The sequence below is a fragment of the Tachypleus tridentatus genome, chromosome 7 (genome assembly GCF_004210375.1).
Source record: "Tachypleus tridentatus isolate NWPU-2018 chromosome 7, ASM421037v1, whole genome shotgun sequence".
NCBI lineage: Eukaryota > Metazoa > Arthropoda > Merostomata > Xiphosura > Limulidae > Tachypleus > Tachypleus tridentatus.
Window position 1 is genome coordinate 134,189,794 of NC_134831.1, and position 25,612 is coordinate 134,215,405.

General features: G+C 33.3%; 1 protein-coding gene across 2 annotated transcripts; it reads left to right on the forward strand.

The window, feature by feature from the left end:
- The first annotated feature begins 6,725 nt into the window (after positions 1 to 6,725).
- Positions 6,726 to 24,352, forward strand: LOC143258125 (uncharacterized). Of its 2 annotated transcripts, none has more exons than XM_076517141.1 (5): positions 6,726 to 6,792; positions 7,854 to 7,964; positions 17,341 to 17,457; positions 21,176 to 21,298; positions 23,730 to 24,352. In XM_076517141.1, the coding sequence occupies exons 2-5, from the start codon at positions 7,949 to 7,951 to the stop codon at positions 24,029 to 24,031; spliced, it is 558 nt and encodes a 185-aa protein (XP_076373256.1). In that variant the 5' UTR covers positions 6,726 to 6,792; positions 7,854 to 7,948; the 3' UTR covers positions 24,032 to 24,352. The 2 variants fall into 2 exon arrangements, with proteins under 2 accessions (XP_076373256.1, XP_076373255.1); XM_076517140.1 differs by lacking the exon at positions 6,726 to 6,792 and adding an exon at positions 7,228 to 7,532.
- Positions 24,353 to 25,612: the final 1,260 nt, after the last annotated feature.

Here is a 25,612-nt window from a genome sequence, read left to right on the forward strand (position 1 = left end):
ATGACGTTGAGTCGTAGACAATAGTGCTAGTGCACGTCACCTATTCATGCCCTAAAGAGGCCGACCAATCGAATTCGGCCTGCTCCTCTCTAGCAAAGATAATTTTAGAAGTTTGTCAAGTCGAAGCCTGGGAATCCCGTAGGATCGATGCTTTTAAAAATATTCCATTTGCGTTGGATTACAGATCAGGCCACATGGTTAGATTACAACAACTAGGGCCACACTAAATGGCTTGGCGGGCCGGGTTGTGGCCCGCGGGCCGCCTGTTGCACACCCCTGTTTTAGAATTTCGCGCAAAGCTACTCGAGGGCTATCTGCACTAGCCGTCCTTAATTTAGCAGTGTAAGACTAGAGGGAAGGCAGCTAGTCATCACCACCCACCGCTAACTCTTGGGCTACTCTTTTACCAACGTCCGTTTGACCGTCATATTATAATGTCCCCACGGCTGAAAGGGCGAGCATGTTTGGTGCGACCGGGATTCGAACCCGCAACCCTCGGATTACGAGTCGAACGCCTTAACACGTTTGGCCATATCGGGCTCAGAGCTTTCTCAATTCATACCAGCCGTTTTTACATACATGGTTTTATATTTATATATGTTGTGATTTGTTCTTTCGTTGTTGTTGAACATAAAACTACACAAATGCCATTTGCGCTTTCTCTCCTACAAGAACTGAACCTAAGATTTTGGTGATTAGAAAAATAAACTTGAGTATTTATACGCGAAAATCAGATATCGATACCTGTGGTTGGCACAGAATAGTTAGCCCTATTGTGTAGTTTTGCACTTAGACACAAACAAAATTAATATAGAAATAATTAAAGTATTTCATTAGTTAAACAAAACTACAATCATATTTCTCTTTTTATGTACATATGTATATTTATAAAACATCAGTTTGAAAACGCTTTGACATGTCAGTTCACCATTTTCACCGCAGTAATTAACAAAACAAGTCAAAGTAAGATTTCTTACTAAAAAACTATTAGATAGGTCAGCTACTTAGGATGATAAGTTGGACAAATTACGAAGTAATGGTGAATTTAATTAAAAAACAAAAAGTCGTAAAATTTATACTTTGATGAAAACTAGTGGTTCCATTAAAGTTTAAAATCACCAGAGGAAGGGCGTCCTAGTCCGAAAGATTGTGAATATTAAAACAACTATTTAACATTAGCCTTCTCATTTTCTGATATAAATTGTTTCCACTTTTCGATTTCAAAGTATTACAGCGGTTTTTAGTTGATTTTATACCTGGATTTAAAGAAACAGAGCTTAAGAAAATAAATAATGAGACTGTACATAGCGTTTCATACAGAACGAAAGCAATCTATATCTAAATCCATGAGAAAGTGCAGTGTGCATACCAACTGGATTTTCGTCAATTAATCAACTGAATTTTTCCCTCAAGATGTTTTATCGTCAACCAATTTATTTAAACTCATATTTACAGTGTTTAAACCTGAAGTAACTTATTTAATGGGAGACATTGGATTTATCCCTAATCTCTACCTATTTATCATTGTCATTCATAAATGTGAGGGTTTAACCTCTAGATATCATTTGCTATTCCAGTAAAAGGCATTGTTGTCATCTTTATTCCACATGATGTGTGACATTATAACAAATTTCCTGTTGGCCAAGGAAACAAGATCTCTAGAGCAACAAATGTAGCTATAGCAAAGTCGACTTAATGGTTTATTGGAATATTTGTTATGTGAAAACTGTATAGATGCTGAATAAACGAAAATTTTTGCAATTTTCTGTCTTAAAATAAGACGGCAGAAAATGCACTACAAACCATAATAGCTTGATATGGCAACTATCGTTCCTAATTGGTCAGCAAGATTTTTCTGAAAAACGAACCATGACTCACCACTACTGCAGATGGTGTTATACTCCCAAAAGTATGTGGGGAGATGATCAGTTTCAGTACTGTGCAAAAGCGTTATGGCAAATTCAAAATTAGATTTCAAGCTGTTTTCAAAGAACAGTGAAAGGTAAATTACAACAAGCAACTCAGTGAAAGTGCTTGAGTGCAGCAAACAGTTAATATCTTGTGTATTCCCCTTTTGCTTTAATAACTGCAGACAATTTTCAGGCATTTTTGCAACTTATTTTATGAAAGTATTCTTTGGGATTCTACTCCAAATGTCTCTAATATAGTCCCATAAAGTTTCTTTGGATGTAACTTTTGATTTGTTAAGTTTTTTTTTTATCAAATCCTTTAAATGAATTCTGCAGCTGCTTTCCCAGCTTTCACTGCTTGTACAGCCTACACTTTGAACTGTGTATTTCAACCTTGGACCTATCCATCCATAACACCCTTTTATAATCATCAACAGTCCAGTTTTTGTATGTTATCAAAATTCAGTCTCTTGCCAATATTTGAAGATCAAAATAAAGGTTTATTAACTGATACACAATGAAATGTTACATTCTCGTTGAGTATTCTTGATACTGAATATCTGGCCACTTTTCTGTTATTTGGTACATGGTCGTTTACCTCCTGTCTAAGATCAGAGATAGTCTTCCTTCTGTCCAGAAGGCTGCATAAACAAAGATATTTAACATCAGTATCATTGAGTTTTGTGTGTTTTGCCTTTTTTCTTTCCTATTTTCAAAGTTACCTGTCTCGGTCTCACAATCTAGGGTGTACTTGACAGTGTTTGGGAAGCATTTTAAGTTTGTAGCAATTTATCAGAGTACAACCAGCATCACATAAAGTTTTTATGCAAACTCAGTACTCTACTGACAATTGCTAATGGTATGACAAAAGAACTTGATATGTAATGTTAAACATTGTTTTCATCAAAGTGCTATTAACTTTATTTTTTCTACCATATATCAGTGTCATATGCTAGTTTCTATCTATATAGTTAAGATACTGCATGGGGTACCATGACACATATTTCAAACCCTAATGTTGATCAATATGTTCATTTAAGCAGAACCCTTATGACATATTTATGATACATGTATAGGGAAATTCTAAAGAATGTTAAGTATTCTCACCCTGGCTTATTCAGTTGTCAACAAGGATCAGTGAAGCATTACCATGGTGTTGAAATTTACATTCTCTTATTATATGAAAGTATTAGCCCTATAAAAAGGAAAGAATGACAAAATATTCTCTATAGAGTCTTAACACTTTTGCACAAGAGAATGTTAAGTATTCTCACCCTGGCTCATTCAATTGTCAACAAGGTTCAGTGAAGCCTTACCATATGTTGAACATTCTCTTATGACATGAAAGTATTAGCCCTATAAAAAGGAAAGAATGACAAAATATTCTCTATAGAGTCTTAACACTTTTGCACAGTACTGTATTTCAAATGTGGCACATTTTTTTACTAGTTGTGGAAAGTCTGTATTATATTTTCATTCAGAGCTATTACACACATTGACATTTCTGGCTAACAGACAATACATATAGGAAAAGGTCAATATTGAACAGTATCTATGTCAGCCAAATGAGAGTCTAAGTCAGGCAAGTGTAAAATTCAGATCACATCTATATTCATGGTGAATACTTTAGAGAACTATAGAAATTGTGCTGATAAGTGTACAAGTGCATGAGGCTAGTTTTTTATCTGTCACAGAACATTTTTCAACATTGTTTTGTAATTCAACAGGTGCTCAGTTTTAAATTCAACAGTGTTGCTATTTAATATAAACTTTATTTTAATCAATGGCAACATGCTTAGTGTAAATGTAGAGGTGTTTCTCCAACTTTGTCTTAGTAATGTTGCACACCAAACAAAATAAGTTTTATTTCATTTGAGTACAGACATTCATATCTTATGGGTCTCTTATGAAAATTGTCTCAAATTTTGTTATTGGAATAGGACATCCACAGTTCTGCATTAAAACTATTTAGTACCAACCAGGTTAAGAGTAAGAAAAGTGGACTGCATGTTCAGTGAAAACGAATTTGATAATTCCCTTTAATGTAACCAGTTTTCTGTATGGTACTATGAGTGCACTACAATGCATTTTCACCTTTTAATGTGATAATTAAACCAATACATAAAACACTTTACTTTTTTGTTTGGGAAGAAGATTACATTAACTTGAACAGTGATATGTTCAAGCATATTTGTTGTACCAATGTTGGTCTACAATTAAAGACATATGCCCATCCAGATTTAAACTAGAATTGGCATTAGCATAGTAAAGGAGGTAGAAGAAATGAAGACTAGTTGTACTTCTGGTATTCATTGGTGAAATTTTGCCAGTATTCACCAGTATTGAGTATTGGAACGTATTTTTAAGGCAGTACTAGTACTAGAACTTATTTTATTTGCTTTGTATTTTTTTATGTCTACAGTTAAATTATTTTATTTTCAAAAATAGTTTCATTTCATTTCACTGAGTACCTCTACTTCTTTTTTGTTTAGAACTTTATCCCTGTTGGTATTGCAATCACTGTGCCATGCTGTGGGAAAAACTCACAATTTCTTGAGTACCTCAAATTTCTCGTTGGGAATTGTGCAGAAAATCTGAACCAATGCACACACATGAGCTTAGAAAATTGCTCAAAGAGTTTACTGTTATGGTTGTGGGGCAAGATGGTTGAATGTATTGGATAAGGGTTACACTTCATCATACAGATAGAGCTGGCCTGCATTCAATAAAGCAATCATTGTACAGGTTTCCTTGGAGAACAGGCATAGAGCTTGTACTCAAAGTAAATAGATGATAGAGGGAATAAATTTTTGTGATAAGATAACTACTGTCAGCATTGTAGTGTCCACTGATCCTGTGAATATTACAACAGTCAATGAATGACTTTTACTTTTTGTAGCATGTTACAATAGTTTGTGGTCAATTTCTTTAAGGTAAATGCACCTCTGTCTCTTTGTTTGTTTTTAAATTTTGAACAAAGCTACACGAGAGCTATCTGTGCTACCTGCCCCTAATTTAGCAGTGAACAAAATAAAGGAAAAGGTAGCTAATCATCACCACCCACTGCCAACTCTTGGGCTACTCTTTTATCAATGAATAGTGGGATTTACCATAACATTATATTACCCCAATGGCTGAAATGGCAAGCATATTTGGTGGGACAAGGATTTGAACCTGTGACCCTCAGATTGTGAGTCAAGTTCCCTAATCACCAGGCCATCCCAGGCACCATCTCTGTCTGCAATGACTAAAGTTGGTGTGCACTTTCTATAAACTCTTGTATGTTATGACACACTCTGGATCTTTAAGTGTGATTTAACCAAAGCACCAGTATTGTCTTCTCTTTGCCAAGCATCTCTCTTCTTTCTGGACACAGATTTCAGAGATTATGGAATTTGTGGAGTTTTTCACAGGTAAAGGATAAAGTGTTGTGCATGATTACATTTGTCAGTCATATTTTGGGGGCTCCCTTGTGCTTATATTTTACAACAAAGAAAAACATTGCTTGTGTTGTATTTTATTCAGATATCATGGTCATTACTTGTATAGAAAAGGTTTCACCATTTGAGTGGATTATGCATCACTGGAATGGTTAAAAAATGTTTAAAACCCAGAAGGTACGATTGCACGCTGGATAACCATACTAAAATAGTACAAGAATATTGTACTTACAAACCGGATTGGGTCATCAGCATGAAAACACTGATAGCTTATCTTACAAGCCCATGAGGTCATGTCTGTTGAATGAATGTTCAAGTTCTGGCAATAGTAAGGATGTGAAACTATATAGAAAGTGATAATTCTGCATTTGAATTGTCATCCTGTATTACTGGTTAAACGTTTTATAACAGTAAAAATATAGTTTACAACAATACTCCACTCTATGTTTCTGGCGTTAGTGTTCAGGAATCTCTGGCCACAGTGATCAAGAATCCAAGTCTGAATTTAATGGGTAGTTCAATTTAAATTTTTATTTTGAACTTTATCAGTATTTAGACTATATACTCCTTAATTTTAATAATATAGAAACTGAAAACACATCCACATAAAACTCATACTTAATTAATCATAATCTAGCCATTTTGTAGATCCAATTTGGTGACATTTTTGTGTGATCTAATGTTATTTAGTATTGTCAGTATCAAGCAACATAAGTGAAAAGTTTCTCGGAGAACAACATATAAAATGGTTTGTTTGTTGAATTTCTCGTAAATCTATTCTTAAGGCTATCTGCACTATCTATTCCTAATGTTGAAGTGATATACTTGATAGAAGGCAGATACACTTCTACTCCAAGTCTTGGGCTACTCTTTTTTACCGAACGGTGGGATTAACCCTTACATTATAACGTTCCCAGCGTTGAAATGGCGAACTTTTTCAGTGACGATATTCGATCTTACAACTAACAGGTCATAAGTTGAATACCCAAAACACCATGCAATAAAACATGGATTAAGTAAAACACTTTCAGGAACTTTCTTGATGTGTGTGTGGTATTACTTAATATCATATTTAATTTTTCACCTGTATATGATAGACCTTTTGATCAGAAATGTCTGTTTTTTAAGCAGAAAGGTTTTTAACTTGTCTCTTTTACTACTAAAAGTAGAGGGAGACAGCTATAGCAGTGTTTTACAAAATTACTGATTAACAAAATGGCTAGGATTTGATTAACTAAATGTTAAAGTTTTATTAACATGTCTAACAGTATTGCAAGCCTAGCAATTTTATTGCTAGATTTGGCAGCTTTTTGTATTTTCTTGTGACAAAATTTTGTCAAAGCAACTACCAATAGCCTCAGCCATTACCACTCACTAAGAATCATCTACGTACAATGAAAGAAATTGGGACAAAGACATTATGTAGATTTAGGAGTTTCCATGTATGTGTTGAATATCTTCTATCAGTTTTCTAAGAGTAATACTTCGTAAATTGTCACGCGACATTTTTGTGACGTCTAGCGAACTTTTTAGGTTGGTTTGACGATTTAGGCAGTTGGCAACGGTGGTTGATAAGAAACATACTTTAAAGGTTTAGAATATAGAAGTAAATATTACGATATTTTATCAGAACCATAAGTGGCATAATGCTTCCTTAACGAATTATAAACTTCTGAGAAAACAGCAGTTCGTAAAATAAATTATAACAATATTTAATTAGTAAGTTTATGAATTCCTAGAACCTAATTACAGTAACTCTAGCACAGGCCTAACCAGATTTAATATTAGCGCTAATACTGAACGTATATTTAGGCCTAACTTCAATAAACAATTGTTTATATCTAAATTGGATTTTCTGAAAATATTTATCTGTCAACTCTATTTTAAGCTATGTTTTTGTCCTTTTATGTTACGTATTTAGTGCAAAATATCAAGTTATTTCGTTTTACATGCAGAATTAAATTAGGCATAACATAAATGTTTTCTATATAATATTAGGCCAATTCCACTAACATTAATTTGAAAAGTTATAGTAAAGTTTCGTGTTAAAGCTAAGCCTTGCATAAGCCCCGGTCAGTGCTAATAAAGGGTTCACATTCAATATATATAAAGCATAAACTGGCGAAGGAAGGAAAGTTATCTAGCTGGGAAGGGACTAAAGTTGATGCAAGACCTGAACATGGTAATTCCACAAGGGTCATAAAATTCGGCAAATATATTTATAGACTTCAAATGAGAAAGTTCCTAAAACAATTAGTTGTAGATGATAAATTGTGAATATATGGATTATGATAGTCAGTGTATAAGACAAATAATTATTTAAAAAACGAATAACTCATTAGTATGTACATGTTCTTCATTTTACTTACAGAAAATATATGGCTAATTTCGTTTCACAAAAGTTAGTCATTCTTAGAATTGATTGATAATGTCATAGCTAATCACAACAGATTTACTTCCGTAATAATTCCCGAAGTACCTCATTTTTCTTTATTTTTTTCAGATGTTGTCCAGATAAAAAGTATTCTCAGCTCTTGACAACAGTACTGAATAAGAATGTGCTAAAGATTGAGATCTTTTACCTCATTTAATGGAATTATGCTTTCAGCATTAGGTAATATATGCATAAGGGTAAAATTATATTAAGCAAATATTTTGGACAAGATTTGTTGTGTAAAGCCTCACTCTTTTTGTATAATTAATACAAAATAACTATCACATTAAAGTTGTTATAAAAACATGTAGGTTCAAGAAGCCTTGATAGAAGTGAAATAAAAATCCTGTTGGGATTTTATTTCATTATTACTACATTAGAGGCACCTATTTATATCATTGTAGTATTTTCAGTTAAACTTAACTGTGTTAAAACATAGATTGGCTGGACATAATGGTTCATTTATTCTTTTACCATCTTAATACTTCTAATATTTGGCAGCCTTTGCCATCTGTTGATATGCATACTTGTGCTCATCAACTAATGCAAACATTAACCTCTCCGCTCTTGAGGGTGGATCATACATCACCTCAATAGGAAGCAAGATTCCTCCTCTACCCAATGAGAATGCTCAGTTGACAACCATTAGACCTATGTCAGTTGGGATTCAAAATTTGTTAAACATATGTATCACCCATTGTGATAAACTATCACAATGTTGTTGAACATTCATCTTCGCCACACTTAACACTACACAAATCATGTAATAATAGGATGCTGAAGTAGCTCTTTGGTCCACATAGACCTTGTTTAGTAATTCAGTAACATGTTAGTCATGGACTATGCCAAGGTAACAATCAATGAATAAGCCACAACCAACTCTGTTAAATAGCAAATGGTGACAAATGTGTCCTGATGATCTCATTCAGTCTGTGGAAGTGAATAAGGCAGTATTCAAGGCTATCTTCTGTAGATAATACTGAGTAATTGCTGAGTTTTATCATGTTTCAGTTTGCATTTTTTCTGGCAACACATCCTACAATGTTCATATTAGTTCCAAACATCTGAAATAGAATGTTGCCAATAGAACCACCTATGAATGTTAGCATAAGTGTGGGTGGGTAACACCTTAGTGCCATCCACTCTTTGCGTTATGCAAGATTATGTGGCAAATTTTAATAACCATGGCTTTGTGGTTGAGTGTAGTGTTACAATACACTTTTATGTATTTATATCTGACTGTACAAGTATCACAGGGTACATGTATCTATGCTAAAGTGTTTTATTTGTACTGACTGAGTTCTATTTTCTGTCTGGGAAGGATTTCCCATGTAGATCTAGGTCATTCAGTTGCTTTTCCCACAGCTCACAGAACTTTAATTGGCATCCATCCACAAGTTAATCTTCTACCACATGGCTTGACATTGCATGGCAGAAATGGTTTCAACTCTCACACAATGTCCAGGATCAGAACATTCAACAAAAATACAGGGTTTCTCCATCAAATTTTCCATGGTATTGGCCCAAGCGTTATACTTTGACAAATTATACTCTTGCAACATTGTTATCAAACCTGCTACCAGACTTTTAACTTTCTTTAAATATTTTAGTCAATCGTGGTATACTCAGATATTTTACTCTACTACTATACTAGTAGTGATAATAGTGTTATGACTGCAGCTACAAAAGTTCTTTCTGTGTTGTGTGATATCTTGAGTTTAGAAAATGTAGCTGTACATCTGGCTTATGCAATTACATATTATGATATTACAATCCATCCTACAACTTAGATAACACTAACATCATTGGCATTGGTATCAAGTAGCAACAGGAACTCAATGTCTTGTCATGAACATACCTGTATTAGAGTACCCACTAAAGCAAGTTTTATAGACCAGAACTCCTGTTCATATTCCTTGCTTCATCAAGAGTTGTCTCAATTTTAGTAAAAGCAGAAAATGCTATCTTGAAGAATTGACAAGTTGTTAATAACATGAAATAACAATCATGGAAACTAGGCTTCTTACTTTGTCACAGGTTGGAATCATCCTTTTACTGCTGCTATAGTAGCAGGTCTGTACAGTCTCAATCTGTATTTAAGATGTGACCAAGAAATTCCACTAATGCATAGGAGCACACATTCTCTTGGTTTTAGTTTCAAGACTTCTTTGTGTATCCACTGAAAATAACATTCTTAGGTTCTTAGCTGCAAGCTTAGTTGTGTTACCAAATACCAAAACGTTGTTGATGCAGGTCAAGCATCTTTATCATATCCTCTTCAGTATAAGTTCCAGTAATCTCTTTATATGAGTAGGTGTAGTGAAATAATGTAACAATCATATATAAACCATCTCATGCTAAAAGTAGTCTTGGATCTGCTCCTACCATTTACACTGCTGGCCAAAATCTTAAGGCCAATGAACATAAAGAAAAAATATGCATTTTGCATTGTTAGACTCAATCACTTATTTGAGTAGAGCTTCAAAAGATGACAATAAGAAAAGGGAAAATAAAAATAAAAACTTTTTTAGCATTTAATAGGGAAAGTTTGAACACTATGAAATTAACCTAAATACTAGCTGGTCAAAAGTTTAGGACCATACTGAAACAAAGCGTTAATCAGTAAGCACGTAACGAAATTTAGTCATTTGTGTTCAAGCATTAGCATTGTCAACACGTCCTGTGTTACACTGGCTGAAAACATGGCAAAGGCTAAAACGTTGACAGAGTTTGAATGTGGCAGAATTGTTGAGCTGCAAAAGCAAGGTCTCTCTCAACGTGCCATTGCTAGTGAGATTGGGTGCAGTAAAACTGCTGTTGCAAATTTTTTAAAAGACCCTGAGGGATATGGAATGAGAATTTCAAGTGGTCGGTCCAAGAAAATTTCGCCAGCATTGAGCAGGAGGATTCAATGGGTTGTTCAGCAAGACACCAGCCGGTCATCGAATGAGATTAAAGTCCTTACAGATGCAGAATGCAGCTCAAGAACAATAAGACAGCATCTACAAGAGAAAGGCTTTAAAAAACTGTAAACGTCTTCAAGGGCCACTCCTCCTTTCACACCACGAAACAACTTGGTTGAACTTTGCTGAGGAGCACCAAACATAGGATGTAGAAAAGTGGATGAAGGTTTTCTTATTTGATGAGAAAAAATTTAACCTGGATGGTCCAGATGGCTTCCAAGTTTAATGGCACGATAAGGATATCCCACCGGAGACATTTTCTACACGACACAGTGGAGGAGGTTCCATCATAATCTGGGGTGCTTTCTCCTTCCATGGAACAATGGAGCTTTAGGTTATACAGGGGCATCAAACAGCAGCTGGCTACATTGGCATGTTGGAAAGAGCATCCTTATTGACTAAAGGCTCTCGCTTGTGTGGAAATGACTGGATCTTTCAGCAGGACAATGCTGCAATCTACAATGCCTACAGGACAAAGGACTTTTTCATGTTGAATAACATGATTCTTTTGGATCATCCAGCATGTTTGCCCAAACTGAACTCCATTGAAAACGTTTGGGGGCGGATGGTAAGGGAAGTCTATAGAAATGGACGTCATTTCCAAACAGTGCATGATCTTCATGAAGCCATCTTCACCACTTGGAATAACATTCCAACCAGCCTTCTGCAAACACTTATATCAACAACGCCAAAGCGAATGTTTGAAGTTATTCACAATGACGGCCGTGCAACTCACTACTGAGACCTCTTGTTGGGTACTTCCTACCCTGTTTAGGACTCCTTTTTGGTATGGTCTTAAACTTTTGACCAGCTAGTATTTAGGCTAATTTCATAGTGTTCACATTTTCCCTATTAAATGCTAAAAAAGATTTTTATTTTTATTTTCTCTTTTCTTATTGTCATCTTTCGAAGCTCTACTCAAATAAGTGGTTGAGTCTGACAATGCAAAATGCATATTTTTTCTTTATGTTCATTAGCCTTAAGATTTTGACCAGCAGTGTAGGTTGTGTTGTCAGTATTCAGGTGCCAGATGTAAAGTGCTGAATTGATAGGAGTTTTCCAATTCAACCAGACATTCATCTGTTTATGGCAAATGAAAAAGATTAATGTGAATTGTCATATTCACTCATGTAGAATCAACTGATAATCTTGGCATATATTTTTTCTTTTTTACAGTCACTACTAGAGATGACTAAATACTCTTCAATGGTTTTATAATCTCTTTCCTTAACATTTACTGTATCTCAGAGTTGTCTGTATCCTTAGTGTTTTAGGGAAGTAAGCATGATGGTTGGTTAACTGGACATGTGTCACCTGTATCTTTGTGACAGTAAATTGCTGTTGTTTTATCCAATCAGCCATTTAGTTCCACATATACATCAGCATGTTGAACTGACCAACCACTGAATTATTTTTGCTGCATTGGGTCTAGGTTGTTTGCATAAACCTAACAGTCATTTTCTGATGTGTTCTTACTTTCTGTGCTGAATGGAATCCACGGCTGTATCAACCAGGTTCACGATTAGTTGTTTAACTGCCTGCTTCTCAGACCAGCTATTCCAAGCTGTGATCTACCTAAAATGCTTCATAAAATGGTCTGGGTATTCTTTTGAAATTTGGAGACAGAATCTGCTTTGCCTTTCCCATAGGAATATGGGATTGTTACGAAAACCTCTTGCTTGGAGGTTCTCAACCAATACTTGATTAAGATACCTGTTACATCACGGTTAAGGTGCAGGCAAACTCAGTGATCCAAACCCTCAAACAAGTAGTTACTTCCTGGTCCAGGTCCTCATTGTAATGAATTGCTCATGCATCTTTCCTTCTTTACAGGTTTTTTCACCATCCATGGTCATCTTGTCAAGATAGCACTTGGCACTGATAAAGTCTCTTGATTGTCCATGAAACATCTCTGACTGGCAGCTATTGTCTATCAGCTGCATTTTCAGCCTTTTTTATTTAGTCTAGAATCAGCTTAAACAGAGCTGAGATTGTGTTACTCAAAATAGCAACAGCCTAAAAGTTCTCTAAAGACCATCCTAATGGTCTCAATTCTGCCAAGTGCCACTCTACCTTGGTGGCCTAAAGTTAATTTTGCTTCCTTACATTTTTAGGCTCAACAACTCTATAGAACCATCTTCCTTTACTTATCCTCTGAGTCATAAGTATTTCTACTTTCTGAAAATGCTCTTCCTTAAGTAAGAAGCTTTTTTTTAAACTCAATGATACAAGTATTTAAGGAAAGGCAATACATGTGTTTGCAGAAAACATAAAACTTTGCAATAATTTGTATACCTACCTACTCTATGACATTTTATGTAGTGGCTGATTTCTCAAAACAGTAAATGATATAGGTATGCTAAATAATGTGCAGGTAGGTAAGATGCACTGCAAAATATTGCACAGTTCTGCTAAAGAAAACTGAATCTGTGGTAAGAAATAAATGGACTGGAGACAATGAAACAGTTTTTACTTAGCACAAAGCAACTGTGTACATGCTGTTGATTGATCATGCTGGTTTTCAAAAATTTATTTTCAGGTTGTGTTGATTCACTCATGATGAAGTTCCAGACTAAGTCCAATGTTACTTAGTAGAAGTGGTTATGTCAGACTTACCCAGAGAAGCTAGATTACCTACATAACTGTTCCCTTTCAAACATAAGGGAGGTTTTAACCTCAGATACCACCTGACATTTTCATGGAGAACATTGCTTTCAACCTTTATACCCAAGGTGCAGATTTACAGCTGTATTCCTATGAGACTACTTACATTTGTGCTTCATTGAATATGCATATATATTAATTACCCAGAGAAATACACAACTCAGTCTTCTTCAAATTGAGCAGAAATGGGAAAGAAACAACTGCATACTGTATAAAGATCTCTAGCATTAATGCTACAAATACATATCTTGTTAATTTACTAAATTTCTAACTGCACTTCATTATTAACAACTTCTGACTTCTAAAATGCTTTACATATAGCCTATCACACCAACACAAATAGCTAAAATAATGACTTGTTGTATATTATGTAAATAATAAACCTTTTAAAATGTGTATGTTATAATTGTACAATGCATTTTCTTAAAAGTGCATGACATATGACAAAAAACATTTCACCATTCTTATGCTTCTGAGAGAAAATGACAGTGCAAATATTGTCTGAGAGAGCCCTACCAGTGGACATGAGAGATCATAAGTAGCCAGTGTTCTTAGACACTGAAAATTTGGTTCTGAAAGATAATGTTTGGGTGCAAACTGTTTTTATATACATATTTTGGTTTTTAAGTGTTGGGGCTCACCTCTAGTTTCTGGTACCAAACTTGATGATGAAACAAATAAAATCATAAAATAACATAAGTTATTCCTCTCAGTTTATTGTTAAACTTGTGAAACATATTTGGCTTATGCTATACCAATGAGTAATCCCACATTGCATGAACAGCTAGTATATGTTAATACAGGGGGATAGACATAAATCATTGATATTTTCAGCAATATGATTAGCACATACATTTCATTCATGGCTTATAGCATGTGGCTAGAGGTTTATGTCACAGTCCTTCTGGGGAAGAATAGTGTAGTATTATTAACAGATGTATAGTCAAAGGACATTTTTTTAAAGAAGGGAACTTTCAGTGTTTTCTGTGGAGGCAGAAAAATTTAACAAAGTCTTTTAGGACAGCATATAACTCCTAAGCTAATTTGAACTAATCATTTGGAGAGTAAATATTTTGATTACAAAACGAGAATCATCTGATACAAAAAAATTATTGTGATGAATCTGTGCATAAATATAGTATTGTTAAAAAGTATAATAAACATGGGTTGGAAGTTGACAAAAACTCACAAACCAAAACTATATAAGCTTCTAATCATCTAGAAGTCATTTACTGTTTTCATGAGCAAGAAAGAGAGATGCCTGACAGAACAAATCCATTTGATTACATACTTTTCAAGTACTTTACTGAAGCTCCAATGGACTTTTGTTTTGTGTATCTTGTTTTCTTAAAGGTGATATTGAAATTTATGTGGAAACTTTGTCAAGAATTGTGGTGTAAGGTTGATTCTACTGTTATTTACAGAATTTTATTAAAAGGGAAACTATACATTTAAAGGATCAATGAAGTTCAATCATCAAAATCAGCTTTACTGATGATGAATAGTAGTTCCAAGAATAGCTTAGGATATGAAACACAAGACATTGTTTTTATAAGATCTGATTAATCTCCTTATGTAAAAAGCAGTCACACACTATCTTCTCTTAGTCTTCCATTTCAAAGTGAACAAAAGAAAATTATAGTTTCTCAGTTATTCATGAGCCATAGCATTTAAATGGTTTGTTTGTATGGAGAGCCATCAGGTGATTAGAAGCTTGCAGGCTAGCTACTTGTTTTTCGAAGTTTTGTAGAATATAGAAATGCTTCTTTACAAATGGTATAGTTGCTTAGGCACCTGGACAAACTAAATCATTATCCACAGCACAAGTAAATGGCAATTAACTGTCAATAATGACTCGCTTACTACAGCCGTAGGATACCAGCTCCAAGACTGAATCATATGTTTGATGCCACACTTTAATGTAATGTCAGCTTACAAATGGTTAGTAACAGACTTCAAAAAGACAGTCTGTTTACTAGAACCACAATGATCTGCATTCTGCTAACAGCAAAGCACATCTTTCCAGAAACATGTCTAGAGGTCGAACAGTGTATAGAGAATTAAACTTTTTACAGATACTTGTGCTTCATGATACAGCTAGATAGCAAGTTTATAGGTATTTTAAAATAATCTGGAATTAGGTTTAACCTGACTTTCTTGCTGAATGCATATGTTGTTGGTGGTGAAAGAATGGCATATGCAGAAATAATTATAAGTAGACATACCAACATCTATATCCTATAGTACCATTAATGCCATGAATAATAATGACCAGATCTTATAACCACCTGTACTGTCTATCCCCTGAATTCTTTAAAATTGATGATCAAGCAAAACCTCTACCATACTAAAACTGATCAACACATTCAAAATACTCTTGATATGAGTCTGTGCAAAAGTTATGGTACTGTTAAAAGAATAATAATCATGAATGGGAAGTTGATAACAACTTACTAACCAAATACTTATAAGCTCAAAGAAGAGGTGATTAAAATAATAGAGTTCCATGCTCATTGGACATTCATTTAATTGAGCATGAATGGGAAGGTCATTTGAGACAATTCACGTATTGTCAAGTGACAACATACATTAAAGATGGCCTGAAAGCAGCTTGTTCATCAGATGTCTAATTTACGTAAAAAAACAACATTAATATGTGCATGGTTGATGGGCTAATTGATATCATTTTAGAGAAGTGACTTTAATTGGTCATAGCTAAAATATTATGAAATCAAATTATTATTTAATTGTTTTTGCAGTACACTGGTAGCACTGCACAACAAAGTGGTTGCTTCTTGAACACTGTTGGGTGTTCCTTATAGATTTTTGGCTGCTAATCACGAAAATCACATCCAAATTTGCCCATCACATAATGTTTCATTGAAATCTTCAGTTTTGCTAGGACATTGCTACAATGGAAAAACGATATCAGGGCAACTGGAATCCATCAATGCTTGCTGACTACTGTTGGACACTGCAACGTGATGCACCAGACATTGAATAAAAATGAAAATCAGGAGCAAAACACTTTTAATTATGTTGAACTTAGTAGCATATTAGAAACATAAATGCAATTAACTATATTATTGCAGGTAAACAGTTAACTGTATATTTCTCAGAGTTCCTACATGATGAAGCAAAACCAAAACCATATTTGTGCATACCCACCAGGCACTTGTTACAATCAGCAAAAATTTTTCAAAAAATTGTTGTGCAATGTAGTTGTCATGACAGTTTTTTTCAGAAATGGTTTTTGTTCAAATATGCTGTGCATATGTGTGTGTTATAGATTGACATGAATTTGAATTTATTTAAGTTTTGTAAAAACATTTCTTTCATAAAATCAGTTATGATTATTTTGTTTTTTTCTGCTGTAGTTTCAAAACTATTTCCCAATATTTTAATGAAATTTCAGTGTAATGGTTTAGCCATTTTATTGTCATAACTGTTATATCATATAAACAGTTAATAAGTAACTGGAATCTTAAATATTTATAATTGCAAAGAATGTAAACCCCAATATAAAACAAAGTACTTATTTTATACAAAGGTGTAATGTGATGCTAAAAGTATTAAAGAGTTAGTTATAGTATTGGTGTTCATGATTGGAGGTATCTAATAGTGATACAAAAATGAAAAAATTATAATATTATTCTTGTGGAATAATTTTACTATCAAAGATTCAATTACCTTCTACTTGGACCTAACTCAGTAATTTTGTTAAGGTGGTGGTGTTCACCAAATTCTGTGAGATTCAAAGGAATGGGTTAACAATACTGATATAGTCTTGTAAAAATTTAGTAATAAAATATTTTGTATAAATAAAGTAATGTATTCCTTTGATTGTAATTAAAGTAAATCATTTAACATTTAAACCAAGTACATCTGTATTTCTAAGTAAACTACAAACTGTTTTTGTTTTGTATTAGAAAGTTCTGGAAAAAAAAATGGGCAGAAAATTTGTGAATATGATAATAAAGATGGTGACAAAGTTTCAAGTAATGTGTCATTTCAGTCTATTAACTTACAAGAGACTAAACTAGAAGGTGAGTTGTTAATCTTGAATGAAAACTTTTATATGAATATTTTTTTTATTATTAATGTTGGTGAAAAATATATTAAATTAGTATTATAGAAATATATGAAACCTATGAATCCACTTCATAAAATATAGGCCTGGCATAGCCAGGTGGGTTAAGGCATTCAACTCATAATCTGAGGGTCGTGGGTTCAAATTCCCATTGCATCAAACATGCTTGCCCTTTCAGCTGTGGGAGCATGTAATGTGACAGTCAATCCCACTATTACTTGGTAAAAGAGTAGCCCAAGAGTTGGCGGTGGGTGGTGATGACTAGCTGCTTTCCCTCTAGTCTTACACTGCCAATTAGGAATGGCTAGAACAGATAGCTCTCGTGTAGCTTTGTGCAAAATTCCAAAACAAACAAGCAAGCAAACTTCAGTATAAGTGCAAATGAAACTGTTGAGTATGAGTTTATATCACACCAAAATAGAGGCATGAGATACAAGATTGAGTACTTTAAGAAACATTTAAATATTCAGTTCACCAAATTACATTACAATGAAAACCAGTATAAAGTTATCATGAAACATAATGCATCAGAACCATGTTTGACATTATCTGTATTATTTGTAAGCAGTTCAATGCCATAAAGAATTGATAGGTTTTGTGAATGATATGTGAAGGTTCTTTCCAACACAAAATATTCATATTTTTAGTTCATAAATATGTACTAATATCAAGGGTTTAAAATATCTAAGTTGGGGCTGTCTTTTTTACTTGACTGTGGTATGGCCAGGTGGTGAGAATGCTCCATTAGCAATCTGAGGTTCAAAATTTCGAACCCCCATCCTGCTGAATATGTTTGCTCTTTCAGGTTTGGAGGTATTATAATGTAATGGTCAATACAACAAATCATTAGTAAAATATAGCTTAAAAGTTAGCTATGGATGGTCATGACAAGCTGCCTTCCCTCCAATCTTTCAGTGCTAAATTAGAGATGGTTAGTGCAGATAGCCCTCATGTAGATTTGTGCAAAATTCACACAAGCCAAGTCTATTATACTTAATGCATTCAAAATCAAAGGAATATGATTAAACCTGTGGCATCATAATGATCCAGAAAGGGAACTATGATAAGTCATGATCCTTGATGATGAGAAAACCCACTTGTAGAGAAATATATATATATGACAATGACTGAAGAAGGTCAAAACGTTGTTCACTCCTCTACATAGAGCTTTTTCTATCCATATCAGCCATTTTTACATATATATGATAAGTCATGCCTATAGTCAAAGTAGGTAAAGTGTGGCATCTTGTAACAAATTAGAATTCAGAAATAGAAAGATTAATGACAAAAGTCTTCCACGTTTTCCAGACAACAGTAATAATTAAGAAATATCTTTATATGGAAAAAGAGGTCATACCTTTCATTCATCTATCTCATATATGAAGAAGGTAATATGTAGAATGTAATTATCAGTCTGTATTGAGAATGGATGATAAATGATTAGAGTGCTAATTTTTAAATGGGAAACATTTACTTTTCTTTTACCTTCAACTGGTTTCAATGTTTCAGTGCAAATATGCTTTCATAGTAATTGATGCAGTAGAATCACTGCCTTATTTCCTCAGTTTTATGTGGCCCCAAGCAAAAGTTATTATCTTAACAAAAGCTCTGTAGTTCTCATGCTGTGATGTATTGAGAATGGCTCTTCTAGTTCTTTTCCAAAAGGGTTGACCATCAATTTCTCTTTGTGTCTTTACTACCAGATCTATCCCTAGGCATGGAATTAAAGTTTTATTGGGAGAGATTTAGCTTCTGTTTGTGTTGATATTTTATTCAGTATGAAACATAGTATGCAGAAGATAAGGTATAGAACTTGTGATCAGTAGGTAGTCCAGTCAGTTTGGCTAATAACTTTTCCTTGTGTTCTTCTTGTTTGGAAACTTCTGTCTTATAGCACTCGTATTTTTGGTAGCATATATCTCTCACTTCCCATTGTTAACATGACACAAATAATATTAAATTGGATGCTAACTGCTCCACTAGTGTGATCAACTTAAGAGAACAGTTTGTGATCACCACTAAGTAGTCTTGTATATCATCATGATTTCATTCAGGTTGTTGCATTCAACATTGATAGCATGGGTTTTATTTTCTAGTTCTCATCTAGATACCATTTAACTGAGAATGATGAAGTTCTCCTGATTTTTTAGATTCTAAGAACTTGGTGCAATTCAACAAATAAATTTCCATCAGAATTAGCATTTTTATCTTTATGAATTTCTACTGGTTTCCCCCAAATGAGAAAATAAAATTCTCAATAATTCTATAAGCAGAAATATGTGTTATGGTTTCAGATAAAACATGGGCTCACATGACAAACACTTTCATTGGGAGAACAAATATTTTAGCTTTTGTTTGTTGATCTATAGTATGTAATGAGAAAATGCTTAGTTTGTTTCAACATTTGATATTGAAAAAGTATATAAGTAACATTTGTATAGGTGTTGTACTGCCACAAATCCAAGGCATGTAACAATGAATATTATTTACAACAGTGGAACTCTGGACATGTTTCAATGAAAATTTTATACCATGAAAGTCATGTTGCCTGTGATGAAATACTCCAAGAGCTTATGGTTCATGGCTCGCCCTTACTTAAAAAGATATTACAGACTTTAAGGTTATGGATAAAATATAATATTGATGAGCTGGCAATGGATTCCAAACTAGCTGCTTTACCTTATACAAATTATACGGGAAATATAATGAAATATATGTTAAATTCACCATTTGAGAAATGGTTTACTTTTTGTTTGGAAGTTATAAAGCTACATATTGAGCTGTTTGTGCTGTGTCCACCAAGGGTATCAAAACCCAGATTCTGATGTTGTAAGTTCACAGACAAACTGCTGTGCCATTGGGGAGTGGGAAATATTAATATGTATGTGCAAGTTTGTTATCTTTCATTCAAGCTGATGCTGTAACTTGGTGAAATGCAGTATAATTTCTCCTGACATTTAGCCTTTTTTCATTTCAAATTTGTAATGTATAAAGTTCAGAACTTTATGGAATTGGAAACAATTTTGATACCTACTACTTAACAGCTTCTAAAGTCCCTTGGTGAACTACTAGTAAATTTATAGGCATACAAAATCTAAAACCCAGTGTTCAATTCTCTGAAGTGGACAGAGCATGGGTATATTATTTCATTGATTTGCATTAAAACAACAACAGTTCTTACAGATAATTTTTCCTGTCATCAATTCATATTTCCTAAAAATTTTAAAGAGAAGAACTTGTAATGAACAATAACTTTATAACTTAACTTCAAAACTACTGCTAGACACATGAATATTCAAATGGTATTTGGTAATAAATTGAAACTCAAAAAATTGTTGCTGAAGTTAAATTATTTGTTTTTAAGCACAGAACTACACAGTGGACCATCTGTGTTGTGCCCACTGCAGGTATCAAACCTGTAATGTTATTTTTGTAAGTCTTCAAGCTTACTGCTTGGCTACTACGAGAAATCGGTGGCTAAGACAAACAAAATAAAAAAATTAACTGTCCAACATGTGAAAACTCTTCAGTTCATATTCAAGAAATGCTTAATTTTGTTTTACACACATTAGTCATCCTTAAATGTTGATTGGTTTGTTGTTTTTTTTATACCTAATCATGGCAAATTTTCAATATAATTATTACTGAAAGTACTTACTCACTTCTTTTTTTAGATTCTGTCCCAATGAAGCGTATTTTCAGTTCTGGTTTTATGTGCAACACTAATACTCAACAGGATTGTGCTGTGAGAGAAAGTTCTTTTTCCTCATTTGATGGTTTTGGTTTCTTAGCACTTGGTAAGGAATATATAAATGTAAAGTCATATTAAGCAAGTACCTTATGTAAGGTTTCTTTCAAGATGACTCAACCTTTTATAATTAGGACAAAAGAGCTATCATATTAAAGGTATTCCCACTCATTAGTATGACTACACTGCATAATACAAGAGAAAGGTAATGAAAATACTGAATACTGTATTTTTTTTTTACAAAAAAAAAACTTTTTTAATATAATAGATAAATTTCCATTTACATGAATGATTTATACATGCTAATAAAGTGACATAGATAGGAGCTGTGATAACATGTGCAACATGTTGAAGAATTTTATTTCACTATCAGAGAGTGCAAATCTACTATGCGAAGACTTATGGCTGAAAATTTATGCTGTAGCCTGTTTGAGGAAGATGGATTTACTGTTATACATTTATTTTAATATCTACCTTTGTTTCAGTTTAAACCATGTAATGTATATTGTTAAATGTGTATTGTGCAAGTATGCCAATTCTCTAAATTTGTAGAAGATTCTTGGGTGTGAGAATCAACAATATATGTTTTATGAAAGCACCAGCTTATCTTCAGATATTGTTGCCAAATGAATATTTGAGAATCTCACCTAATGAGTATAAAAGTCAGCTATTGCAAGATGCAGAGACAGTTTTAGAATATTGTTGGTTTGTTACAGTCAGTATACTATAAGCCTCGGAAGTTATAATTGTAACAAACAATTATTAATTGAAAAACTAGAGATATTTGACTAGGAACGTTTATAAATTTTGAACATCACAAACCATTTAACTTCAGAAAATTAACTTCTGACATTTATATTTCCACAAGGACATTAAATATCTATCTTCCTCTGTTAAAGTAAGCTTGTAAATTGCATTAGACCAAACAATAATAGAACTAGTTAACATTCCTCTCATGTGAAGTATAACTGTGTATCAACATAAAATTAATTTGATCATAGTGAACCTGGTTAGTGGGTAAAATATTCAGTTCCAGTCCAGATAAAAGACTGAATATTGTTTGTGATTTTGTATATGAACTATAATTTGTAATAATTGTTATTGTAAATTGTATTGTTGTTTGTATATTTAAATATATTTGGTTTAAGAAAGAAAACTGTGTGTATCAATCTTGTTGGCAAATATCATAAACTTCATACATATTGATGACATTCAATTAATACTTAATGTATTTAACATAATAAATCAGATATCTGTTTGGGATAAATTATAATACATAACAAAGAATGTTGTAGTAATACAATATTTCTTAATGATATGAAAACAAACATATAAACATTTCAAGGAAGGTAGTCTTTAGTGATGAAATAAACATTCATAGCAGAGTGTTTTAGCAATGCAACTGGCTTCTAAACCCAATTCAAAGCTAATCTGAAGTCATCCCCTTATATACAAAATAACATACAAGGGATACTCATTGAGCAGGAATAACAGAGGGAGCTAGCTTCACCAGTATAGGTGTCACAGTACTTTTGGTGGATAGTAGTCACATGATATGAAGTTTGTGGGTTATGTAGACAAGTGCACTGATCATGATTTTTTTTTTTTTTGCGATGCTTAGAGAGCAGACAAACATCAGTTTGATTTGGTTTAAATTTTGCACAAAGCTACACAAGGGCTATCTGTGCTAGCCGTTCATAATTTAGAAGTGAAATACCAGAGGGAAGAAAGATAGTCATCCCCACCCATTGTTAAATGTAAACGAACTTGGCAGGGGTTTAGTTTAGAGAGAGAGTGAAGTCTGAAGAATTCTCTCCCCAATAGGGGTGGTCAGGAACGTTGTGGTTCCTCTTTGTCCCCTCACATGAAAAATTATTTAATTTTGTTTGGAAACTTGCCTGTATTTTACTTTTACTTGTTTAAGGTGATGAAGTGCAGTGGGGCATTATAAAATTGACAGGTGAGAAAGGGGGGAAGCGAGACAAAGGTGGCACAGAAGAAGTAAGCCAGGCCAGAGCCCAAAGTCTGAAAAGCAGAAATCAACTTAAAACAACCCAATTCAGGGCTCACCCATTGTTAAATGGTGGGCTACTCTTTTACCAAGGAGTAATGGGATTAAGTGTAACTTTATAATGCTCTCACAGCTGAAAGGAGGAGTATGTTTGGTGGGATGGCAATTTGAACCTTGATTGTAAGTCAAGTGCCCTAACTACCTGTCAATTTCAGGCTGACAAACATCAAGATAGCTTTGTGTGAAAGAGCAATCTATCATAAATACATTTTTACCATTAAAAATGTTAACTTTTATTTAATACATTTGTATCAGTGTGTTGAATATGTGCAAACAAAAGTGTTTATACATTTGATTTTGGGAATAAATGGAAATGAAACATGTACTAATGTATATTTAATGAAGCAATATCATATTCATTTCTTTATTTTATTACTTTTCCAACATGTGTTCTCTATTTTGGTCTTAGGTACTTCTGAAGAAAATGGGAACTATTCTTTCTCATCAAATAAATTAAGAAGTCTGTCTACAGATTATGACAATTCTGATGATGGGATCCAAATAGTGCCCCCAAGTGATATTTGCATTTCAAAACATTTGATCCCTTCAGTCTCTGCGGTAGGAATGGATTGTCTGTGCTCCCACAATGTATTCAAAATTGTAATTACATATCAAAGAGAATCACATAAATATTGGTGCACTCATATATATAAATATACCATTAATATAATTACTTCTTTGATTAAAATTATTAAAATTTTAATTTCATAAAACATTTGCATAAAACAAACATTAAAGGTAAATTGAAAACACACTTAACAGATGGTTGACTGAGATAATATAAGAAGACAGGAGAATTAGCCTTACTCTCTATATACAAACATGTTACTATTGGGGCAAAGTTATTCAGTTTAAGTAATTCTCAAAATGCTTTCCATTAAGCAAGATTTTATTGAGGAGTTCAAAATTTATGTTTATTTTAATAATGGAAACATTTTTTTGAGTTTCAGAACTGTAGTTTTCACAAATGTAATTTAGTGTCTTTGTTGATCAGTCACACATAATGTAAACTAACTGTGACTTAATATAACAAATATGTAACTTAGAATAAAGGAATACATTTAAAAGCTCTGAGTGTTTTGTGTATTTTTTACTTTACTATCCTTTAAAGCTGATTTAAACAAACTGTTTAGCTATTGCAGTGGAGGTGACACATTTAGCACACAGTTACCTTTCCGATATTTTCAGGTACTATGATATTCTCACGTCTGTCTTGAAAAAATTCTGCACCCATGCATTTAATTTTAAGACCTACTTAATATATTAATTTGGAGTAAAAGTAAGAAAATTGTTCTGCCTATAGATACAAGTTGTATTTGCATATTTTTTATAGAATTATTAAAGTGTTACTTCTTGATTACTCATTATAAATTTATAAACAGCTTTTTGGAAATTCAGTATTCTTGCAACATCCCTTTAAATGGAAAGTATGGCCAGTTTTTTAGTAAAATGTGCAGGTTTTTTGTACACAAAATAAATCAGAGATGTTACAAAAGTATTTCTACTGAAGATATGTCTCTGAATTGGCAATAGTTTTCAAAAACTCTAGTGCTTTTAAATTGTTCATTATTATTATTATTCATTATTCTTTTGAAAAAGAATAGCAGACTATTGAAAATCATTGAAACTTTTGTTTGTTATTCTGTGTACTTACTTCTTAACCAGAATCTGAATTGACAATGTCAGTCTGATGTGGTAATGTCCATGTAAAAAATAGATATACTTCTATCCATCATACAGTTTTTGCATAACTTCTAGAACTGCTGAAATGCATATATAACGTTTTGTCAGTATTCCTGTTATGTTATAATTGGTATTTACTCTTTTCTGTCAGGAATTGTCACAAAATCAGTAGTATATTGTAAATCAAATAGTTGATAATTGACATCAAATGTGTAATATCATGTTGAATGGCTTTTTATAAAAGATGAAGAAAGCACACTTTTGATCCCCACCTCTGCACATGAGGTTAAAACTAAAAACAGGTACAAAAGGAAAAAAAATATTTATTGTGTGATTTGTGTGTGTTTGTTATAGCAAAGCTATGTCGGGCTATTTGCTGTGTCCACTGAGGGGAATCGAACCCCTTATTTTAGCATTATAAACTCAGAGACTTACCACTGTTTCAGTGGGGTACTTATTGTGTGATAAGAACAAGTCTACAGTAATTTAAATTATATGCTAATATTTTACATATCAATAAATCATTATTAGTTAATGAAAGTTTCAGATATTTATTTACCACCACTAGCTGTTGTATAATATATTTACACATAGTTATAACTGTTAGCA